The 21,958-nt window shown below is 45.0% G+C and overlaps 1 protein-coding gene across 1 annotated transcript; it reads right to left on the reverse strand.

Annotated features, from left to right (window-relative positions):
* Positions 1-1,859: 1,859 nt before the first annotated feature.
* On the reverse strand, positions 1,860-18,324 carry MYDGF (myeloid derived growth factor). The gene is made up of 6 exons (XM_090289397.1): positions 18,073-18,324; positions 17,075-17,125; positions 8,855-8,916; positions 5,113-5,194; positions 3,804-3,876; positions 1,860-2,454 (listed from the first exon to the last, which is right to left on the reverse strand). Exons 1-6 carry the CDS (start codon positions 18,310-18,312, stop codon positions 2,375-2,377), a joined length of 588 nt encoding a protein of 195 aa, XP_090145523.1. The 5' UTR covers positions 18,313-18,324; the 3' UTR covers positions 1,860-2,374.
* Between the last annotated feature and the right edge of the window lie 3,634 nt (positions 18,325-21,958).

Consider the following 21,958-nt stretch of genomic DNA (forward strand, 5'->3'; position numbering starts at 1 on the left):
AGTTTGACTCCCATAGGCACATGCCTGGGTTGTAGGTTCTAGCCCTGGTCGGGGCACATACAAAAGGCAGCTGATCGATTTCTCTCCATCTCTCCCTCCTTTCCCCTCTCTCTGAAAGTCAGTGGGCATATCATCCAGTGAGGATTAATAAAAACGAACAGTGTTGTCTTTAGCAGCCATTTGTCTCCCCTGGAGGCAACCCCTGCTGGTTTTCACACCAGGTGGGGAAACACTGGTGCCCCTCCTGCCTGATGTAGGGCTGGGACCCCTTGCTCCTCAGGGGAGACCTCTGTAGCCAAAATGTCCCTCCCAATTTTTAATTGCCACACACAGGTGTGGGACTTGCCCATTCCTCATCTCTGCCCTCCCTACCAGTCTCAACATGGCTCCTTTATATCTTTAGTAATAGCTGTGTTCAGCTAGTCTTCAGGTGGTTCTCAAGAATGGTTCTGTAATTTAGTTGTAATTTTGTTGTGGTCATGGGAGGTGGTGAGTAGTATTTTCCTATTCTGCCATCTTGATCAGAAGTTTGACCAGTTTTTGTCTTTTAAATTGAGGTTGCAGGTGAATGTCATGCATCTGTGGACCTTGCCGAGAGGTCGGATTGCTGTTGTACCAGGCACTGTGACCAGAGCTTGGCTTCTGCATGCTTCTCCTCGTGAGAAGGTCCTGGCGTCAGTGTGGCTTTGTTCTTTCAGGTACCTGAAAGCTACGTAAAGATGCATGCGTCATGTGGAGGCAAGAGGAACCTTCTTTGTGTCCAGGAATGCCCTCCTGTGTTCTGCATCCTTGGTGACACCCAGATTTTTGGTAGTGGTGATTCCGGGCTGACTAGAAAAATCCCCCTCCCTTCTGCTGACACCTCAGTGCTGTGTCTAACTGCTCGGTTTGGCAGGAGTCCTGGGTGGTCATCTCTTGGGTTCTGTTGCGACCTGCAGTTGGCCATGCTCACCAGACCTCAAAGCTGGATCGTTCTTAGTCTAGTAGCCTTCCCTGTGGACGTGTAGAACCTCCAGAACTTCTCTCATGAGGTGGCGGAATACGTGGCTTAGAAGTTAAGGCTGGCTGAGTCTTTCCCTTGAATGTCTTAAATGGTGATCTGTCCTGGGAACAGGTATTCCTCACGTTCATGCAACACAGCCTGAAACTGGTCTGCCTGCAGGACCCACCAGGGTGTGGACAGATGAGCACCTCACTCTGCTTCCTGCAGGTGTGAGACTTTTGGCAGGAACCCAATGCCCTCATGTTGGCACAAGGTCAGTGAAAGGTGGAGCGGCCTCTGTTGATCCAACACGGTGATTCCCATTAGGAAGGACCCTGCTTCACAGCCACCTAGTTTCTTTTCCCCTTGTTTGCTAGTGAAGACATAGTCAGAGGTTAGTCTGGAGGTCACACCAGAGGTCAGACTCCCAGCCCCCACATTGCTGGGAGACCAAGGCCCCTCTGAGTGCTGGGGCATTTTTGGGTTTCATTTATTTTTGTTTGCCTGCGGGTGTCTTTTGTTGTTTGTTTTTGTTTAATCACCATACTGCAACCTGGCTTTTTAAAACTAAAGAAAGCCATCACCAGGGTCAGAAGAGCAGGTCTCACCCTCCACCAGGGCTGCCTGTGTGATGTGCGGGATGTGGCAGGGTCTGCCCCACATGTTCAGGGAGCCGCAGTGCCTGGACCCAGGAGCAGGCTCACGGCTGCCGCTGCTTTTGTACCTGCAAAAAGGTTGTGCTTAGAGATTCCAGAGGTCCTGGGGGAGAGAGCTTGCCTGTTTCCAACAGGGAAGTAGGGGCAGCCAGACCCACTGTAGTCCCTGGGCCCCCGGCCCCTCATGCCCAGCCAGGCAGGCACCAGCACCAGACAACCAGTCTTTGCGGTTTCTTTTAATTTATTTATTTAAATACAAAAAAAAAATTTCATTTCCCAGTTCATCTAAAAGGTGGTCTCCTGGGGAAATAGTAAGAAAACAACTTGGGGTCAGAGGACAGCAGGACTATTCTTCCCTGGAATGTCCGGAATCTGGCCTGATCCCAAGGGGAGACACACTGGCTTCAGAAAAGCTGAGACCCCCCACCCCCCCTTGTGCTGATGTCTCTCCTGGTAAGACAAGCAGTGGGGCTTAGACCCACACTCTTGTGTTCAGAAGAGCACAGGTAGAGTGGGGGTGCAGAGCTGGGGGAGGGGCCCAGGCCACCCTCAACCTCCTGGCCCCCTGGACTTTGTCCCAGTGCCTTAGCCACCCTGTGAACACCTCCAAGCAGGGCAACATCAGCCAGGACAGAAATCAGCAGTGACCTCTAGGAAACCAGTCATGCGCCAGCCCTCACAGGGCACAGCCCTTTTGGTAGAGATGAGGGAAAGCCGCCCTCAAAGGGGCTGCTGGTCACAGCTCACTGCGTGATGCCTTGGCCACGATCACCAGCTTGGACAGCTCAGCCTTGAACGCCCCGGGCCTGTGCGACACTGCAAGATAAGAAATGCATGGTAGAGTCCTCGAGATTCCACACACATTCTGGGCCAGGGTGAAGTACAGTGGGGCCTGGCAGAGCAGGTGAGCAGTCCCCAAAGTGGACTGCATGTAGCAAGGACCCCAGCCCCGAAAGCCTTATGGGTAAGAGAGAGAAGGAAGGTGAAGAGGTTGGCTGCCCTGTCTGAGGGCAGTGGGAGTCCACAGGGAAGCTCAGGGTGGGAAGAACTATGCTTGTTTTTGGCACACTGAGCATGAATGGAGGTTGCGGCCGACTATCACCTCCTGTTCACACTGGCAAGCTTGTTTGAGGACCGTATGATGCTTTTACAGCAGGGTCAGGGAATCTGCAAACACCATCTGCCACACCTGGCCAGACCCTGACTCCCTGTGCGCCTGGCTCAAGAGTCTGCCCACAACCCAACATCCTCTGTCCTTGACCTCTACTCTGAATGGTCCCCATGCCCTCAAGGACCTGCAGGTGGGGCTCTATCCAGGCCCAGTGTCTTCTTCCTAAAGCCCCGCCCATGCCATTTCCTTCCCAGGGTTTTCAGGCCTGCTGATATCCACAGCCACATGGCGTCCTTCACCTCATCTTTTCCTGAAACCCAGGACCCTTGGGGCTCCGCCCCACTCGGCTAGCTCCCACGTCCACCGCCCTAACCACTCACTTGTCTACCCTTGCTCTGGAACCACAAGCCCCAACTTCAGGGCACCCCACCTCCTTCTGTTCAGTATCTGCCCTTTGTGGCTGAATGTGACTCATAGGACTGGGGTGGGAGGGCTCTCAGGAACTCAGAAGGTCCCGATCCTGAAGCTGCGCTTGGTCACAGAGCCCAGGACAGCCAGGCTGTGTGGTGGTCACAGCCTTCCCATGGAGCATGAGGATGTTCTCATGCTCTCTGCTACCTACCAGGGGTTAGCACAGTGTGGCCCACCACCCTTGAGCTAAGGGCATTTTTTACATTTTTAAATAGCGTTAACAGAAATATAAAGAAGATCGTATTTTGTGGTAAGGGAAAGTGATATGACATTCACATTTCCAAGTTCATAAAGTATTAAAGTTTTATTAGAAAGCAGCCACACCCATTCACTGTCATGTGGAATGGCCTTTGCCCAACAGGGGCAGGCTGAGTAGTTTCAGCAGAGGCCATGAGCCCCCTGAACTGAAAATACTTACTATGGAGCTCTTCACAGGAACGGTTTGCAGATGCCTGGCCTACAGTCTGCATGTGCCCTGCAATAGCCTACCCTCGCCACCTGGGCCCCTGATGGCTTTCTGTTGTCACCTCTTACCTGCCTCCCCCGGGTATCGGTTCCATGCCCACAATCCATTGTTACGCACCTGCTGTTTTGGTCACTTCAAATTCCTCGTTTTTCAGGGGAACGTCACTCTCTCTTTCAAATGCAGCTTTAGACTGAAAGAAAAAAGTGAAAACTTTCCTGATCAAGAGAGAACAGGATTTGGTTTGCTTTCCCAAAAGGCACACACTGAAGCCTCGTGCTTTCACTGAACAGCCAGTGACACTTTTCTGAGCACACAAGAGAATCCAGGAGTGGCTGCTTATCTACTTAAGAGCTTCTCAATGGCTTAAAATTTTGTGCCTTCACTGCAAATCCTAGGAGGGTATTTAATTCTATTTTTTCTTTAATTTACAGAAATGGGAGAAGCACGGCAGTCTCTTGAATTTAATTTTTAAAAATCAGAATTGGGCATCTCAAATCAGCTAAAATAATAGTTTCAAAGTAAGAAGGGACCCTGGAGAGTTATTAGTTCAAAGGTATGACAGTCAGTCTGATGGGTCACCTAGGAGCAGCCACGTCCACAGTTATGCAATGAACCTCTAACTAGGTGCTGCTGTGGAGGCATCCTGTACATGTGATAAAAATACATTCTGAGCTGATTCTTCTCCTTGATAGCCTGGGTGGGCCTGACTCAGTCCCTGGGAGGGGCCTTCAGAGCAGAGCGGTGGCTCCCCTGAAGAAATCCCACCCAGGGGCGACTGCGCCAGCCTGCTGGGCCAATCCCCCATGACAAGCCAATTCCTGGCAATAAATCTCTGAATGCCTGTTTCCTACTGGTTCTGTTTCTTCATTGAACCTGGACTGATACAAGTGGTTTTCAAACTTTCTGACCAAAATGCAGGAACGGTAGGCTCTGCAGTGTGGCCGGCTCTGGGGAGTGGGTGCACAGGAGAAGGTGCTGCCCAGGCTGTGAACCACGGGTCCCTAGGACCAAGGGATGTGGACCTCCAAACACAAACCAGTGAGCCACACCATCTGTCCCTCCAAGGCTACTGCTGGCCTTGTTCCCGTCCCAGAGCCGAGCATCCAGGCCTCCCTGCCCTCTAGCTGCCTGTTGGCATTTCCAATGCGGGGCAGCAGCAGGAGACTGGCAGATAGTAGGAGGGACATCAGGTTGTCCACTTCCCGCTCTGTCTACCTGCCAGGTTTCTAGGAGTTGGCAGGGTTCCTCCCTGGGCACCACCACTGCCTTTCCCGCTGCACCTCCAGACTCGGGGACCTGCAATATCCCATGTTCTTCCAAGTTATGTCCATCTCCTCATCTTGCCTGTCCCCCCAGGGACCTAAAAGGTGCTGTCCACAGTGGGGCACCACAGGCAGCCACCCAAATGCGCATAGCTGATACTCACGTAAGCCATGCCGTACTCGATCTCAGCACCGCGCACCTCAGCCTTGAATTGCGTGAAGTATAAGTAGGACTTGCCCTGGGGCCTGCAGAAGAAGGTTGGGTACAGGTCATCCCAGGGCCATGTGTTTCCAAGCACTACTGTCTTTGGGAAGTACTGACAGGGCCCCTCAACATCATCCCCCCTTTCCTTTGCCAGATACTCTTCTGGCTTTTTACTGACAGGCCTCTTTCCCTTCTGTGGGGAAAGCTGTTTAGGACAGGGATCCTCATGCCCATTCACTGAGTGCTTTGGTTTTTTTTTAGTATATTTTATTGATTATGTTGTTACAGTTGTCCCAAATTTTTTTCCTTTGCTCCCCTCTGTCCAGTACTCCCCTCCCCTCCAGCAATCCCACCCCCCTTAGCTCATGTCCATGGGTCACGCATATAATTTCTTTGGCTTCACCCTTTCCTATATTATTCTTAACTTCCCCCTGTCTATTTTGTACCAACCGATTATGCTTCCTAGTCCCCGTACCATTTCCCCATTTCTCCCCCTTCCCCCTCCCAGCTGATAACCCTGCAAATGATCCCCATACCTATGATTCTGTTCCTATTCTGGTTTGCTTAGTTGGATTTTGTTTTTATTTTTTAGATTCAGTTGTTGATAGTTGTGAATTTGTCATTTTAATGTTCATAATTTTGATCTTCTTAAGTAAGTCCCTTTGACACTTCATATAATAATGGCTTGGTGATGATGAACTCCTTTAGCTTTACCTTGTTTGGGAAGCACTTTATCTGCCCTTACATTCTAAATGATAGCTTTGCTGGATAGAGTAATCTTGGTTGTAGGTCCTTGCTTTTCATCACCTGAATACTTCTTGCCAGTCCCTTCTTACCTGCAAAGTGTCCTCTGAGAAATCAGCTGACAGTCTTATAGGCACCCCTTTGTAGGTAACTCTGCTTTTCTCTTGCTGCTTATAAGATTCTCTCTTCATCTTTAACCTTTGGCATTCTAATTATGATGTATCTTGGTGTGGTCCTCTTTGGGTCTGCACTTCCTGGACTTGTATGTCTATTTCCTTCGCCAAATTTGGGGAGTTTTCCTTCATTATTTTCTCACATAAGCCTTCAATTTCTTGCTCTTCCTCTCCTCCATCTGGCACCCCTACGGTTTGGGTGTTGGCATGTTTAAAGTTGTCCCAGAGGTTCCTAAGGCTCTCATTTTTTAAAATTCTTGTTTCCTCATTCTGTACTAGTTAACTGTTTATTTCTTCCTTGTGTTCCAAATCATTGATTTGAACCCCGGTTTCCGTCCCTTAACCATTGGTTTTGTGTGGATTTTTCTTTGTTACATTTAGCATAGCCTTCACTTGTTCCCTTATGTGTTTGCCGTACTCAAGCATATCTGTCAAGCCTGTGAGTATCATTATCACCAATGTTTTGAACTCTGTGTCTGTTAGGTTGGCTATCTCCTCGTCACTTAGTTCTCCCACTGGAACATTGATCTGTTCCCTCTTTTGGGCCATACTTCCCTGTCTCATCTTGACAGGCTCCTGTGTTTGTTTGCCTCTGTGTCTTAGGTAGAGCTGTCCCACCTGTTACGTTGTAAGGGGTGGAACCTTAGGTATTCGTCAGTACAGAGCAAACTGTTTCACCATGCTGTGGTTATGTATTAGGGGAGGGGTTTGAGAGGGAAAAATGTCACTTGCTTGGCACTTGCCCCTTTTCCAGGCACTTCTCCCACTTCTGTATGGGACTGGTGCTTCTCTAGCTGTTGCCCTGGTCATTTTTCCCAGAGTGGGTGGGTCTGTGGACGTTCTAGGACCGCTGGGGCCCTTTAAACGAACAAACTCTGCTAAGACCCACAGTTTCTGCCTCTGTCCCAACACCCACTGGTTTTCAGTCCGAAGCAATGAGGCTTTATTGTCCTCAGCACTGGAACCGTGAGCTGTGCAGTTTGTTCTGGTGCTGGGAGCGCTCCCCAGGTGTCCCTCCCTACTTTTAAATGTGTGACTGTGCTTCCTGCTGTCCTGCTGCTGCTGCCGCCGCCACCACACCGCATCCTCTCTGCCCTGGTTCTGCCCCTTCCACCAGTCTGGATGAGTATTTCTTCTATATATTTTTGCTTGTTGGACTTCCATGCAGCTCGATTTTCTGGAACTTCTGATTGTCTCTAGTTTTGAGGTAGTTGTATTCCTTCTTAGTTGTGGAGGGAGACGCAGCCTGTCTGTCTAGGCTTCCATCTTGGCTGGAAGTCGGAGTACTTTTTTTTGAGTGCCAATGACATCCAGGTATTACAACGAGTGAGAAGCACAGGAGTTAACTAGGAAGGGGGTGGGGTAGAGGGCTGGCCTGGGCAGAGGAAATGTTGACTGCAAAGGTCCCTCAGAGGGTGCAAGTGGGGATATTTAAGGAACATGAGGTCAGCATGGCAAGGGTAGAGAGAGGAGCCAAAAGAGAAGGACTGGTGACAACAAGGGGACAATATCTGCAGTATGAAAAGCTCCAAATGGCCACGCATGGAAAGCAGACAGTAATGAGGGTGGGAGTAGAAAAGGCAGCAGGGAGGCCAGGGAGGAGGTTGTGGGGGTGGGAGGTGGCATCCAGGGAGGCCCTCAGATTCTCTAAGCCTCCGTGTGGATGGAGGGCTGGTGCACATCTGAAATCTTATGCCTATATAGGCTAGACCTCGGTGGAGCAGGTGTCTGGGGACGAGTGAGCACTTGGGCCTGCGTGGCCTGGGTCTGTGTCCCTGGGAGTACTGGTGTTCACATGCCCTGAGAGAGGCAGCAACCTACATACGGTAGAGGGCAACCTCTGTAGTAAGCACGCCCCAGGCTCCTTCCTCTGTGATGCTTCTCTCTGAGGCTGGGGGAGGCGGCACAGGCAGGGTCTGGCCTGATGAGGATGCTGGGTTTCTTGCCCCCCAGCAGAAAGGCAAGAATCTCCTCCATAGCACTTAGTAAACACCTGCTGTTTGTAAAGCACTGAGTAGGAGACTGGGATGATGCCTGCAGGTACAATTAAAACACGCCATGTCTTATTGTAAACTGAAACCTGTATTATTAACCAATGTCACGCCAATAAATTCAAAACAAACAAACAACATGCTGTGCCCCTTTATTAATGTCGAGTCCCTGCTCTCCCATCATGTCCTGGTCCCCTAAAGGTGGAGCTACAGCTTGGACTTTTTCTGTTGGGGATGTAATAAATGCTCAAGAAATCAGTTCTGCTTGGGTGACACATTCCAGGCAGAGGAGCCCAGGGGAGAAGGGACGTGATTCCATGCAACTCCATCACCCTCCTCCCTACCCAGAGCCACCCTCCCTCTCCTTCATCCCTTGCTGGGCTCACCGCTCCCTCATCAAGCTGGGTGCCAGCAGTCGAGTACGGGATGGATAAACAAGGCATCAGTCCCTGGTGGGGAGACTAAGCCTGAGAACCATGAATGTCACTGAGGGTGACAGTCACAAGCGAGCATCTGAGGAGCCAGACCCTGCTCCCTGGTATGTGGTCACTGCCTAGACTGCACTTCCCAGTCACCACAGCCTCCTCTTGGCCTCAGTGTCAATGTGTTCCTCAGGGGAGCCCTCTGGCCCCTGTCAACTCCCAGCACAGTGTGGCACTCCCTTTGTGCCCCTCCAGGGGTACAACATGCTGTTGGTCTGTCTGCCACTCAGAGCAGCAGTGCACTCACCCCTGGCAGCCTGAGCCAAGACAACTCCTCCCAGGAGACCCCGCTGCTGGGACCCACAGCTCACCTCCAGATGGTGCAAGTGAAGTGCTGGTGGTCTTCGCTGGTCCCCAGGCTCATCTGCCACTTCTGGGGGCGAGGAGAAAGACATGGGTCAGTCTGGGACACACAGGCTGACAGTGCGCGGTCTAGCTCTGAGAGCTTCAGATTTACTTCCAGCTCTGCAAAATGAGTGAACTTTCCTGGGCCTCCTAGCTGGAACCTGGCCCCATGTGCCCCCACATTCTGCTCAGGGCCAGTGAAACTACTCTATATGGAACTAATAATTGTGGATACATGTCATTTTACATTTGACTAAACCCACAAAATAAATGCATACCAAGAGTGAACCCTAATGTCAACTATGAACTTGGGGTGACAATGATGTGTTAATGTAGGTTCCTTGACTATATCAAATGTCCCACTCTGGTGGGGGATGTTGCTAGCAGGGGAGCCTGTGCATGTGGGGAGGGGAAAGGGGATATATCCAAATCTCTACGTCTTCGGCTCAATTTTGCTGTGAACCTAAAACTGCTCTAATAATGTCTACTAAGAAAAATAAAAACAAAAAGAAAAGGGAAGACAGTGCACTCGTGCCTGCTTGCAGAAGCATAAAGAAGTCCTCGGAAAAGACACATTTTAATACTTGTAGTTACCTGCTGGATGTGGGCAGGAACTGGACATGTAGAAGGCACTATCATCTTTTGTATGTTTTTCTTTTTAGACATTGTAAATGTATTACCATTTTTTTAAATTAAAATTTTAAACTGGTTCCAAAACTCACCACTACTAGTATATCCTAATATTCATGGCCTCTGCAAACCTGGCCAAATGGAAATGGAAAACCCACTGTTACCTTTCGGGTTGCTTAAGGCACTCTCAGTCTGTTAGTAAAATGAGTTTACAGTCCCCTCCCAAGAGTAATAATGGACTCCGATTACTGGTTTAACCTCAGAGCCTTTTCATTAATGGAAACAAGGCTGTTTTTATGTTAATTATCATGGGAGTAAATGGTCACTTAGATGCCTTTAGCCTGCAGCACAGATGTAGGAACCAATTACTAGTTACATACACTATACAATTCATCCTTTTAAAGGCAGGCCCAAGATGGTGGAGTACACTGAGCTCTCCCCTCCCGAGAACAGATGAAATATTTAGAGCACTTCCTTCTGAGAGACAACTGTGAGCCAATTAAACAGCTCTTCATAACAAGCAAGAGAGAGAAACCAGAGAGAGAGGGACCAGAGAGCTGTCTGCAGCTGAGACACCCAGGATCAGAGGAGCCAGTGAGCGCCATTGTTTAGGACAGAGAGTGGGAGCTCCACCCAGGTTCTCTGGTCAAACTGTAGGGTTCTGCTGCAGGTCCTCAGCCACTTCCAGCTAGATCCAGCAGGAAGAGGAGGATGCCATAGCATGCATACACGGGGCCCCTCCACCCTGAGATTATCCAGCAAGTACAGCAGGGTGCTGCTTCATGTATCCACTGGGCTGTGTGTACATGTGGAGCCCTCATCCTGGGAGGAGTGCAGAACTAGCAAAATATTGCAGTACCTGACTATAGGGCTACCCTGTCCAGAGAAAGTGCAGACATAGTGAAAGTGCAGAGATAGTGAATTGCCACTGTGTGTTCATATGGGGCTCCCCCACCCAATGAAAATGTGCAGTTAATACCCACACACAGGACTGCCCCATGCAGAGTGAGTGGGGAACTGCTGTGTGCATGGCAGAGAAGGTGCAAAAGTAGCAATGTGCCACTGTGCACTCACACAAGGCTGCCCAAGGAGAAAGGGCAGAGCTAGTAGGGCACTGAGACACACACAGAGTAGCCTTCCTCAGGGCCTGCTCTGCCAATAAACAATTAAAGCAAGAGGGCATGCGAAGTGCACACCTAGCAGTCGACACCAGGCTGCCCCTCCCAGGACCCACCTCTAAAAGCCAGGTGACACACCAGGCACCACATGCACCTGCCCCAACAGTAACTGGCCTGCCCAAACTATCCGACACATAGCTTATTTACACAGGGACCACTTTTTCAAGACTGGGAGAGACAGCTATTCCATCCAACTCACAGAAACACACAGAAAGTCAAAGAAAATGAGACAAAAGAATATGCCCCAGATGAAAAACAAACAAAAGAGAAAAACCCTAATGAAATGGAGATAAGTAATTTGCCTGATAAAGAATATAAATAGCGCTGGCCAGGTAGCTCAGTTGATTAGTGTCACCCTGATACACCAAGGCTGCAGGTTTGATCTCCAGTCAGGACACATACAGGAGGCAACCAATGAATGCCTAAATAAATGGAACAACAAATCAATGTTTCTCTCTCTCTCTCCCCCTAAAATCAATTAAAAAAATTAAAGTTACTTAAAAATATATACATATATAAATGGTCATAAAAATGCTCAACAAACTCGACAGCAGAATAGAGGAACTCAGGGAGCACTTCGACAGAGATAGAAAACATAATAAAGAATCAATCAGAAATGAAGAACACAATGACTGACATGATGAACACATTAGAAGGAATCAACATCAGATGATTAGTGACCTGGAAGACAGAATACTGGAAACCACACAATCTGAATAGCAAAATGAAAATAAAAATTTTAAAAACTGAGGGCAGGCCCTGACTGGTGTGGCTCAGTTGGTTAAGCACTGTCCTGCAAAGTGAAAGGTTGCCAGTTTGATTGCCAGTCAGGGCACATGCCTGGGCTACAGATTCAGTCCCAAGATGGGGCGTGTACAAGAGGTAACCAATCAATATATCTCTTTCTCATTCCCTTCCCCTCTCTCTAAAAATAAATAAAATTTAAAAATGCAAAACTGAGGATAGTACAAGAGATCTCTAGGATAACATAAAACACCCTAGCATTTGCATTATAGAGATTACAGACAGAGCAGAGAGAGAAAGGGGCAGAAAGACTGTACGAAGAAACAATACACGAGCCCTGGCTGGTGTGGCTCGGTGGATTGAGCGCTGGACTACAATCCAAGAGTCAGAGGTTTGATTCTCAGTCAGGGCACATGCCTGGGCTGCAGGCTGGGTCCCCAGTTGGGGATGTGCGAGAGGTCACAACACATTGATGTTTCTCTCCCTTTCTCGCTTCCTTCCCCTCTCTCTAAAAATAAATAAAATTTTTAAAATGGCAAAAGTTAAAGAGACAATCTTGAAGGTAGCAAGAAGAAACAAGGAGTTACATACAGGGGAAACCCCATTAGTCTAGGAGCTAATTTTCAGAAGCAACTTTACAGGCCAGAAGGAAGTGGCAGAAATACTTCAGTGCTAAAAGAAAGGAACCTACACCCTGGAGTACTATATCCAGCAAGGTTATCATCCAGAACTGAAAAACAGGTAAAGAGTTTCCCAGACAAGCAAAAACTACAAGAGCTCACCATTAAACCAGCCATACAAAGAAAGTTAAATGGTCTTCTTTATGCAGGAAAGGCCACAATAAAAATACAGAAGTAAAAAATATAGAAAAGAAAAATAATCTCATGTTAATATGAAGGTTAAAAGACAAAAGTAGCACAATTAACTATAACTACAGTAAACAGCTGGGATGCACAAAACTAAAAAATATAAAGCATGACATCAAAAACAAAGAGTGGAGGGGGGAGTAAATATGTAGTGCTTTTAGAATGCAATTGAACTTAAATGCCTATCACCTTAAAATAAACTGCTATAGATATAGATAGCAGTAACCAAAAACATACAAAAATTACACAAAAAATAGAGAGAAAGGAACCCAACAAATCAAAAGTAACAAAATCAAGGGAAGAAAAGAACAGAGAACAACAAAAACTAACAAAATGGCAGTAAGCATGTGTTTATCAATAATTATGTTAAAAGTAAACGAATTAAAGACTCCACAAAGACACAGGATGGTAAATGTATGAAAGATCCATCTATATGCTGCTTACAGAAGACTCACTTTATATTGAAAGAGACACACAGACGAAGGAATGGAAAATGATATTCCATGCAAACAGGAACGAAAGAGAGCAATACTGATATCATACCAAACAGACTTTAAGCAAGGGCTCTAATAAGAGACAAAGAAGGACATTACATAGTTTTAAAGGGATCAATCCAAGAAGAGAATATAAAACAGTAATAGTTGGGTACTTTAATATTCACTTACCTCAATGGATAAATCATTCAGATAGAAAGTTAATAAAGAAATGGCCTTAAATGTCACATTAGACCAGTTTGACTTAACAGATATTTATAGAGCATTTCATCCAAACACTGCAGATTACACTTTCTTCTCAAGTGTACACTGAACATTTTCAAGGAGAGATCACATTCCAGACCACAAAACAAGCATCAATAAATTTAAGGACTTTGAAATTATATTAAACATCTTTTCTGACCACAATGGCAAGAAACTAGAAATCAACTACAGAAAAAAATACCTAGAAAAAATACAAATATGTGGAGATTAAACAACATGCTTCTAAACAACCAATGAGTCAGAGGAAATCAAATACTACCTTGAGACAAAAGAAAATGAAAACATCTTTACAAAATTTCTGGGATACAGCAAAGGCAGCCATTAGAGAAAAGTTTAAAGCTACACAGGCCTACCTCAAGAAGCAGGTAAAATCCCAAATAAACAATCTAAATTTACACCTAAAGCAACTAAAAAAGAATGATCAAAATTCAAAGTAAATAGTAGCAAGGAAAAGATAAAGATAAGAGTGAAAATAAACAAAATAGAAAACAGAAAAACAACAAAAAAGATCACTGAAACAAAGAGCTGGTTCTTTGAAAGAACAAATAAAATTGACAAGTCTTTAGGCAAGAGTGATCAAGAAAAAGAACACACATAAATAAAATCAGAAATGAAAGAGGAGAGATTAAAACTGACACCACAGAAATACAAAGAATCATTAAAGAATTCCTATAAACAACTATATGCCAAGAATTGGACAATATAGAAGAAATGGTAAATTTTTAGAAACATATAACCTTCCAAGACTAAACCAGGAAGAACAGAGAATCTGAACAGAACAATTACTAGCAATGAAATTGAAGCAGTAATCAAAAAACTCCCAACGAGCAAATGCTCAGGACCAGACGGTTTCACAAATGAATTCTACCAAACATTTAAAGAAGAATTAGTACCTATCTTTCTCAAACTATTAAAAAAAAATTGAAGGGAAAGGAATGGTTCCAACTCATTCTAAGAGGCCAGGAATACTGTGACACTGAAACCTGACAAGACACTACAAAAAAAAGAAAAAGAAAGAAAGAATTAGAAACCAGTATCCCAAAGAACATGGATGCCAAAATTCTCAATAAAATACCAGAAAGCTGATTTCAACAGTACATTAAAAGGTTATACACCTTGATCAAGTTGCATTTATACCAGGGATGCAAGGCCGGTTAAACATCCACATAACAATTAATAGATTCATTGCATCAACAAAACCAAGGATAAAAATTATATAATTATTTCAGTAGATGCAGAAAAAGCATTTGACAAAATTCGACATCCATTTATGATAAAAACTCTTCATTAAAGTGGGCAGAGAAGAAATTTACCTCAACATGATAAGGGCCATATATGACAAGCTCACAGCTAACAACATCACATTCAATGGTGAAAAGCTGAAAGCTCGTCCCCTAAGATGAAGAACAAGACAAGGATGCCCACTCACCCCTATTACTCAACATAGTACTGGAAGTCCCAGCCACAGCATCCAAACTGGAAAGGAAGACATAAAACTGTCACTATTTGCAAATGAATGATACTGATACTATATATAGAAAACACTGAAGAATCCAACAAAAATGACTAAATAATTCAGTAAGGTAATAGGATACAAAATTAATATACAGAAATCCATTGTGTTCCTAAACACTAATAACAAACAATCAGAAGGAGAAATTAAGAAAACAATACCAATTACAACTGCATCAAAAAGAATAACATACCTAGGAATAAATTTAACCAAGAAAGTAAAAGACCTGTACTCCAAAAATTAAGACACTGAGGAAAGAAATTGAAGAAGATACAGATTAAACGGAAGCATATACTGTGCTCATGGATTATAAGGAGTAATATCATTAAAAATGACCATACTACCCAAGCAATCTATAGATTCAATGCAATCCCTACCAAGATACCAATGACATTTTCCTCAGAACTAGAACAAATAATCCTAAAATGTATGCGGAATCACAAAAGACTACAAATAGCCAAAGCAATCCTGAGAAAGAAGAACAAAGTTGGAGGTATCATGTTCCCTGATTTCAAACTATACTATAAAGCTATAACAATCAAAACAACATGGTACTGACACACACACAAAAAAACACATAGGTCAATGGAACAGAATAGAGAGCCCAGAAATACACTTACGCCTATATGGTCAATTAATCTACAACAAAGGAGGAACAACATACAATGGGGTAATGACAGTCTATTCAATAAGTGGTACTGGGAAAACTGGACAGATGCCAAAAGAAAGAAACCGGACCACTTTGTTACATCGTATATAAAAACAAACTCAAAATGGATGGAAGACTAAATGTTGGCCCTGAAACCAGAAAACTACTAGAAGAAAATATAGGTAGTAAATTCCTTGCCATCACTCTTAAGAGTATCTTTTTAGATATATATCCTTGAGCAAGGGAAACAAAAGAAAAATTAAACAAACTGGACTACATCATACTACAAGGTTTTTGCACAATGAAGGAAGCCATCAACAAAACAAAAAGACAGCCTACTGAATAGAAGACATTCGCAAATAATATACCCAATAAGGGGTTAATATCCAAAATATATAAGGAACTCATATACAACTTAACAAAAAAAACAAGCAATCAGATTAAAAAATGGGCAAAGAACCTGAATAGACACTTCTCCCCAAAGGACATATTTACAGCCAATAGATATATAAAAAGATGCTCAACATACTAATCATCATAGACATGCAAATCAAAACCACTATGAGAGATCACCTAGAGGATGTAGAGAAATGGGAACCCTCATACACTGTTGGTGGGATTGTAAAGTGGTGTAGCCACCATGGAAAATGATATGGAGATTCCTCAAAAAATTAAAAATAGAGCTACCACAAGATCCAGCAATTCTACTTCTGGGTATTTGTCCAAAGAAAATAAAAACACTAATTTGAAAAACTATATGCACCCCTGTTCGTTGCAGCATTACAAGTAATAACCAAGATATGGAAACAACTTAGAAGTCCACTCATAGATTAATGGATAAAGAAGATGTGGTGTGTATACACAATGAAATATTATTCAGCACTTAAAAGGAATAAAATCTTGCCACTTGCTACAACATGGATGTACCTACAGTGTAATTGTGCTAAGTGAAATAAGTCAGAAAGAGAAAGACAAATACCATATGGTTTCCCTTACATGTGGAATCTAATGAACAAAACAAATGCATAAGCAAAATGAAACAGAAACAGACCCGTAGGTTCAGAGAATGAGCTGATGGTTACCAAAGGGGAGGATTTGGGGGAGGGGGGGTTCTGGGCAGGGCATGGTGGGGCTGGGTCCTTTGCTGTATCACAAGCAAAATGAAGGTGTAGGTCAGCCTGTGATCCCTTTGGAGCTTGGGGTCTTCTTCCAGCTCTAGTGGTGGTAGCACAATCAGTTATTCTGTGGTTGTACTACTGAAGCCCTTGTTTCCTTGCTGCCAGCAGGGGGCCGCTCTAACCACATAAAGGCCACTTGCACTGCTAGCCACAAGGTCCCCTCAAAGCAGGCAATGGTGCTTGGAGGGACTTCCTCATTTACAACCAGCTGGAGAAAGCCACCAGCAAGGAAATGTGGACCTCAGTCCTACACTATAAGGAATTGAATTTGGCCGACAAACTGATGGGAGCCCGCTCTGACTGACACCTTGATTTTGGCTTATTAAGCATCTACCTCAGTCGCCAGGACTTTTGGCCTCCAGAACTGAGAGATAAGAAATGGGTGTTATTTTAAGCTATGTTTGTGGTAATTCGTGAGGCAGCACAGAAAACAAATACAACACCTCTAACAGAGGCTCATGGGAACAGTAGGTTCACATCTCATGTCTCTTATTCTGTCCAGACATTGTTCACTCTGTGGAATTGAGTGGAACATACCATCACTACTTAAAGTACTCTCTCATTTTTATTGGTTAAGTAAGAATAATTCAATAATTCTATCCCTAGAGAGCATCTCTGTATGACAACAGATATTGTCATACTAAATTACGTGGAAATTTGTACAACTCACCTCATTGGTTCCTCCTTGAGAAGCATAGGTGAATATACAAGTATATTTGTCCTAGAAAATGGAATGGAAAAAAAAAGGCTTGGTAGGAGGTAATCCTTAGTACCTAAGGTGCAGATACCTCTGGCAGATGTCCCTGGAAGCCAGCCCCACAAGGCCTCCTGGTGGCTGACAACCTAGAATTCCTCTGCCTGCCTTCCTACTATTGAGCTCCTGGGTCAAAACAAACAACCCATGTGGCTTCTGGGTAATAAAGAACAGGAAGGTCACATCCCCACAGCACCCACCCCTCTAGGAGCCAGGGCTTTGGGACACCTGGAGGCCCACGTCGGAAGCAGAAACACCTGGGGGCCCATCTCTGCGCTGCTGTGGCTCTTGAACACAAGACTTTCTGAGCCTCTATTCCCTCATCTGCAAAATAGGCCTAACATATAAAGCATTCAGCACAGTGCCCAGCTGTTAAGTTAGTATTCAACAAATACTGACAATGAAAAAGGAGATTGGAAGAGGCAGCGACTTCTCCAACAAATTGGGGACAAGGCTGGACTAGACGCAGGCCTGCTCCTAAGAAAGGAAGGGCCTGGCTCAGACTTCAATGAAAAAGACGGGGAACTTGTGCAATAGAAGGAAAGAGCAATGTCTGTCCGCTTCCTCCCTCGTCATAGCTGCAACAGGACCAATCTTCTGCGGGACCTGGAGGCTCGTAGCCGTCAGGCTGCAAGTCCCCTCGCCCCACGTCTGTGTCCGCCCTGCCCTCCACTGGCTGGGAACTCGCCTGGGTCTGGGGAATAGGGCTGCTTGGGCACGCTGGGCATGTTACACGAGACAGGGACTGAGCCTAGTGACCCAGCTCTCTCAAAGTCGCCAGCCTCCAAGTCTACACCCTTCCTCAGGCCCTGCACCCAAAGTCTAAGCCTCCTCCTCCTCTGGCAGCAACCCCTCCACAGGGCCAGTCCCCACGGGCATTTCGCTCAAGGCTCCAGCTCAGCAGCGGCACTTACTCCAGGGCCCACGTTCTGGGAGAAGGTGTGCACGACGCCTCCAGGCCGCACGTCAAACGCCACTGTTGCGGGCTCGGACACCGCTCCTGATGGTCTCAGTGCCGCGGCCGCCAGGAGCAGCGTGGCCCACAGGCTCGCACCGCCGCCACTGTCCCTCCTTCCGCTGGGCGCCGCCATGTTGGGATCGGGTCCGCGAGGCAAAAACGCCGGACGGGGCGCGACAAGGGACACGTTGAGCATTCCCCCCGAAGGCCACGTCAGCTCCAGAGCCATCACGTGGCTAGGGGCACCCTGCCCTGAGCGGGCGGCCATCTTGGGGGCGGGGCTTGGAAGTCCGTGGAGTGTACGTGCTGTATGTAGGTGGTTTAGTTCCTTTGTCCCTCACTGTGTGGCTGGCTGTTCAGCTCTCACAATTAGTGAATGTGCAAGTAATGAGGGAAATAAGAGATCGCTACTAAAATTCAGGTTAATAAGTGTAGAAGGTACGAGGGAAAACAACCTCATAGTTGTTGCAGCCAAGATCCATCTGTCGATGGATGCTAAAAATCGGTGGTGGAAGAGGTATGGTGAGAAACAGGGTTCTCGCATAGTCTCAAAGTATTTCCCCCGCAAGATACTTATTAATTACAACGAGAAAAAGGTAATTTTACAATGGAGACACCACCTTAGTCCAATGGGCAAAGTTAACACCACAGGGTGCACTGAGGATACAGTATTCCCTCCCTCACTTACCGCGGGCACTACGTTCTAGACCCCCCCGCGATAGGTGAAAATCCACGAAGTAGGAACCTTACATTTATTTTAGTATTTATATTTTGAGGCTTTATAAACCCTTCCCACACACTTATAAACCGTCCCCAGTCCCTTATTAACCTTTTCCACACTTTTATAAACACTACTTATGTTCTTAAACATATTCTACACCCTTATACCTACGTAACTTTAACAACATACGTATACAGTACCACAAAATCCCGCGATATAGCGAAAAATCCGTAATATAGTATTTTTTAAAATCCTGTGATACAGTGAGGTTGTGATAAGTGAACCGTGATATAGAGAGGGACTACTGTACTATTTTTTAAAATATATTTAACTTTATCGCGGATTTTTTGCTATATCGCAGGATTTTGTGGTACTGTATACGTATGTTGTTAAAGTTATGTAGGTTTAAGAGTGTAGAATAAATGTAAGGTTCATACTTTGGGGGTGGGAAGGTACTAGAACGTAATACCCGCGATAAGTGAGGGAATACTTCCTAGCGGCACCTCTGGAATTCCTGCCTAAAATGCTTGACCTCAATCTAATAAGAAGAAACATAAAACGAACCTAAATTGAGGGACATTTTACAAGATAACCAGCAGTAGTCTTCAAAAATGTCATGAAAGACAAAGACTGAGGAGCACTGACAGGTGGCTCAATTGAATGGACGTCCTCTCCCACAAGGGGAAAGCTCCACCCCTCAGTTACCCACTGCCTTGAGGGCCCATGCCTGGGTTGTAGGTTTGGTCCCTGCTGGAGGCGCATGGAAGCAATGGATTCATGTCTCTCATATGGATGTCTGTCTCCCTCCCTTTTCCTCTCTCTAAAAATAAATAAATAAAATTTAAAAAAGAATAAGAAAAGAAAGGCTGAGGAACCATCACAGAATAAGGAGACCAAGATAACTAAACGCAATGAGGGGGTCCTGGATTGGATCCTTATCTTAGTTCCCGCTGCTATAACAAAAATATCATAGACTTGGGGGCTTAAATAACATTTATTTCTCACACTACTGGAGGCTGGGAAGTAAAAGATCAGGCTCTGGCAGAATCCCTGTCTATTGAGAACCCACTTCCTGGTTCATAGACTGATCTCATTCATGGGGCTCCACCCTCATAACCTAATCCACCCCCAAGGACCCCAACTAATACTATCACATTGGGGCTTAGGTTTCAACACGAATTTGGGGGAACCAAAAATTCAGTCCTTAACAATCCTGGACCAAAAAAAAAAGAACATTACAAGGAGAAATGTTTAAATTCAAATAAGGTCTGTATATGTATATAATAGAGTTGTATTCATGTTAATTTCCTGGCTTCAATAACCTGGCTTCTGCTATGTTAACATTAGGGAAAGATGAGAAAGGGACATCAAGGAACTCTATTTCAAAATAAAAAAATCAAAAAGAAAATAATCCTTACCTTAAGGGGTTGCCAGGATTAACTGAGGGAATGCAAGTAAAAACTCTGAATTCTAGCTGTTACTAGCATTAGATGCCAATGAAGAAATTCCAAGATTTCAATTACAGAAGGATTTTTTGTTGTCACAAATTGCTTAGGAATTAAAAGAAAAAGCCATTATGCCAAAGATCCTGCTTTCTAATCATGACATGAAATCCAGCAGTCCTAAAAAAAGACTGATGACACAAATATGGACTTCTCTATGTCAGGACGCCATAAATGGAGTAGGTATGCATATAAAGGGATTGCACAAAGGAGCTCCGTTGTGGTGAATAAACATTTCTATCTGATTGTGGTAGTGGTTACAGCAATCTGCTCAGATGACAAAGTGGAACAGAACTACACACAGAGAAATGAATGCATGTGAAAGCTGACAAAACATGAATAAGGTTTAGAGTCTAGTTAATTGCATTGTACTGTCAGTTTTCTGGTTTGACAGGGTACTATGATTAAGATGTAAGCTGGGTGAAGGGTATACAGGAGACTCTGCTATTTTTGCAACTTCCTATATGCCTAGTTATTTTTTAAAAACACCATAATCATGTTTGAAAGGAAATGAAAAACCAGGAAAATAGTTGCAACTGATATGACACAGGGTTTGATGTCTATCACACATGGGTTCTTGCCAGTTAGGGAAGAATGAGCACTTCCACCAGGAAAGGAATCAGGCATGTATACAGGGAACCTCAAACAGTACTAGGGACCCTCCCACTGAGTCCCTACCAGTGGCGAAGGAAACAAGTGGCCATGAATCAACAGGAAGAGACATTTCTAACCTGCCATCTCTGAGATATTGAGACCTTCTGTCAGCAGACACTTGTCATTTTGTAGCTGCCCCTCATTCATTGCCCATTCCTGTTGGCGCCCCACTTCCCTTTCTTGACCTCGTTGTTGGGCAGGAATGTGACTAACTGAAGTTTGGCCAACAGATGCTGTCTCATAAGAATCTGAGTGTTGACTAAATGAGGCAGGCATAGAAGGTTCTGATGAAGGGTTCCTGCTTTGGGATGACTGAGGGTTGCCAGCTGCCCAGCTCCCTGGGATAACCCCACTGTCCCTTTTCTCACCAGTTTCTATCATTCTGTGACTTATGACTAGTTCCCTCTACACTTCATTTCACAGTGGATTAAGTGAAAGACATCTTGTTCCTGACATGATTTTAAACATTCATTGGCTGAGCTTCCTAACCATAAAACAATTTGAAATTAGCAGCAATTTGCAATCTGTATGACAACGGACGATTTCCTTTATATATAGAATTACTAGTAAGTGTCTTAACACATGAAAATATTCCCACACATAAAAGAAATCTGAGTTCAAGTTACTGTGAGATGCTGTGTTTCACCTCTAAGATTGACAAAGATAAAAAAATGTTTGATAACACATAATACTGGCGAAGGAATGGAGAAACTGGCACACTTTTCTCTTGGCAAAGTGTACACTGAAGCATTCACTTTGGAAGTCATTTTGGCAGTATTCTTTAAAATTAAAAACGAATATGCCTTCTGATAATTCTAGGAATTTACCCAATAAATTCAAACATATGCCCAAAATATGCACAAGGCTATTGGTTGCAGTATCATTTGTACCAGGGGTTGTCCAATTACAGCCTGTGGGTCGAATCTGGCCAGCTGCCTGGTTTCGTAAATAAAGTTTTATTGGCA

Source organism: Furipterus horrens, unplaced genomic scaffold (assembly GCF_987537825.1).
Source record: "Furipterus horrens unplaced genomic scaffold, mFurHor1.1.pri manual_scaffold_10, whole genome shotgun sequence".
Taxonomy (NCBI): domain Eukaryota; kingdom Metazoa; phylum Chordata; class Mammalia; order Chiroptera; family Furipteridae; genus Furipterus; species Furipterus horrens.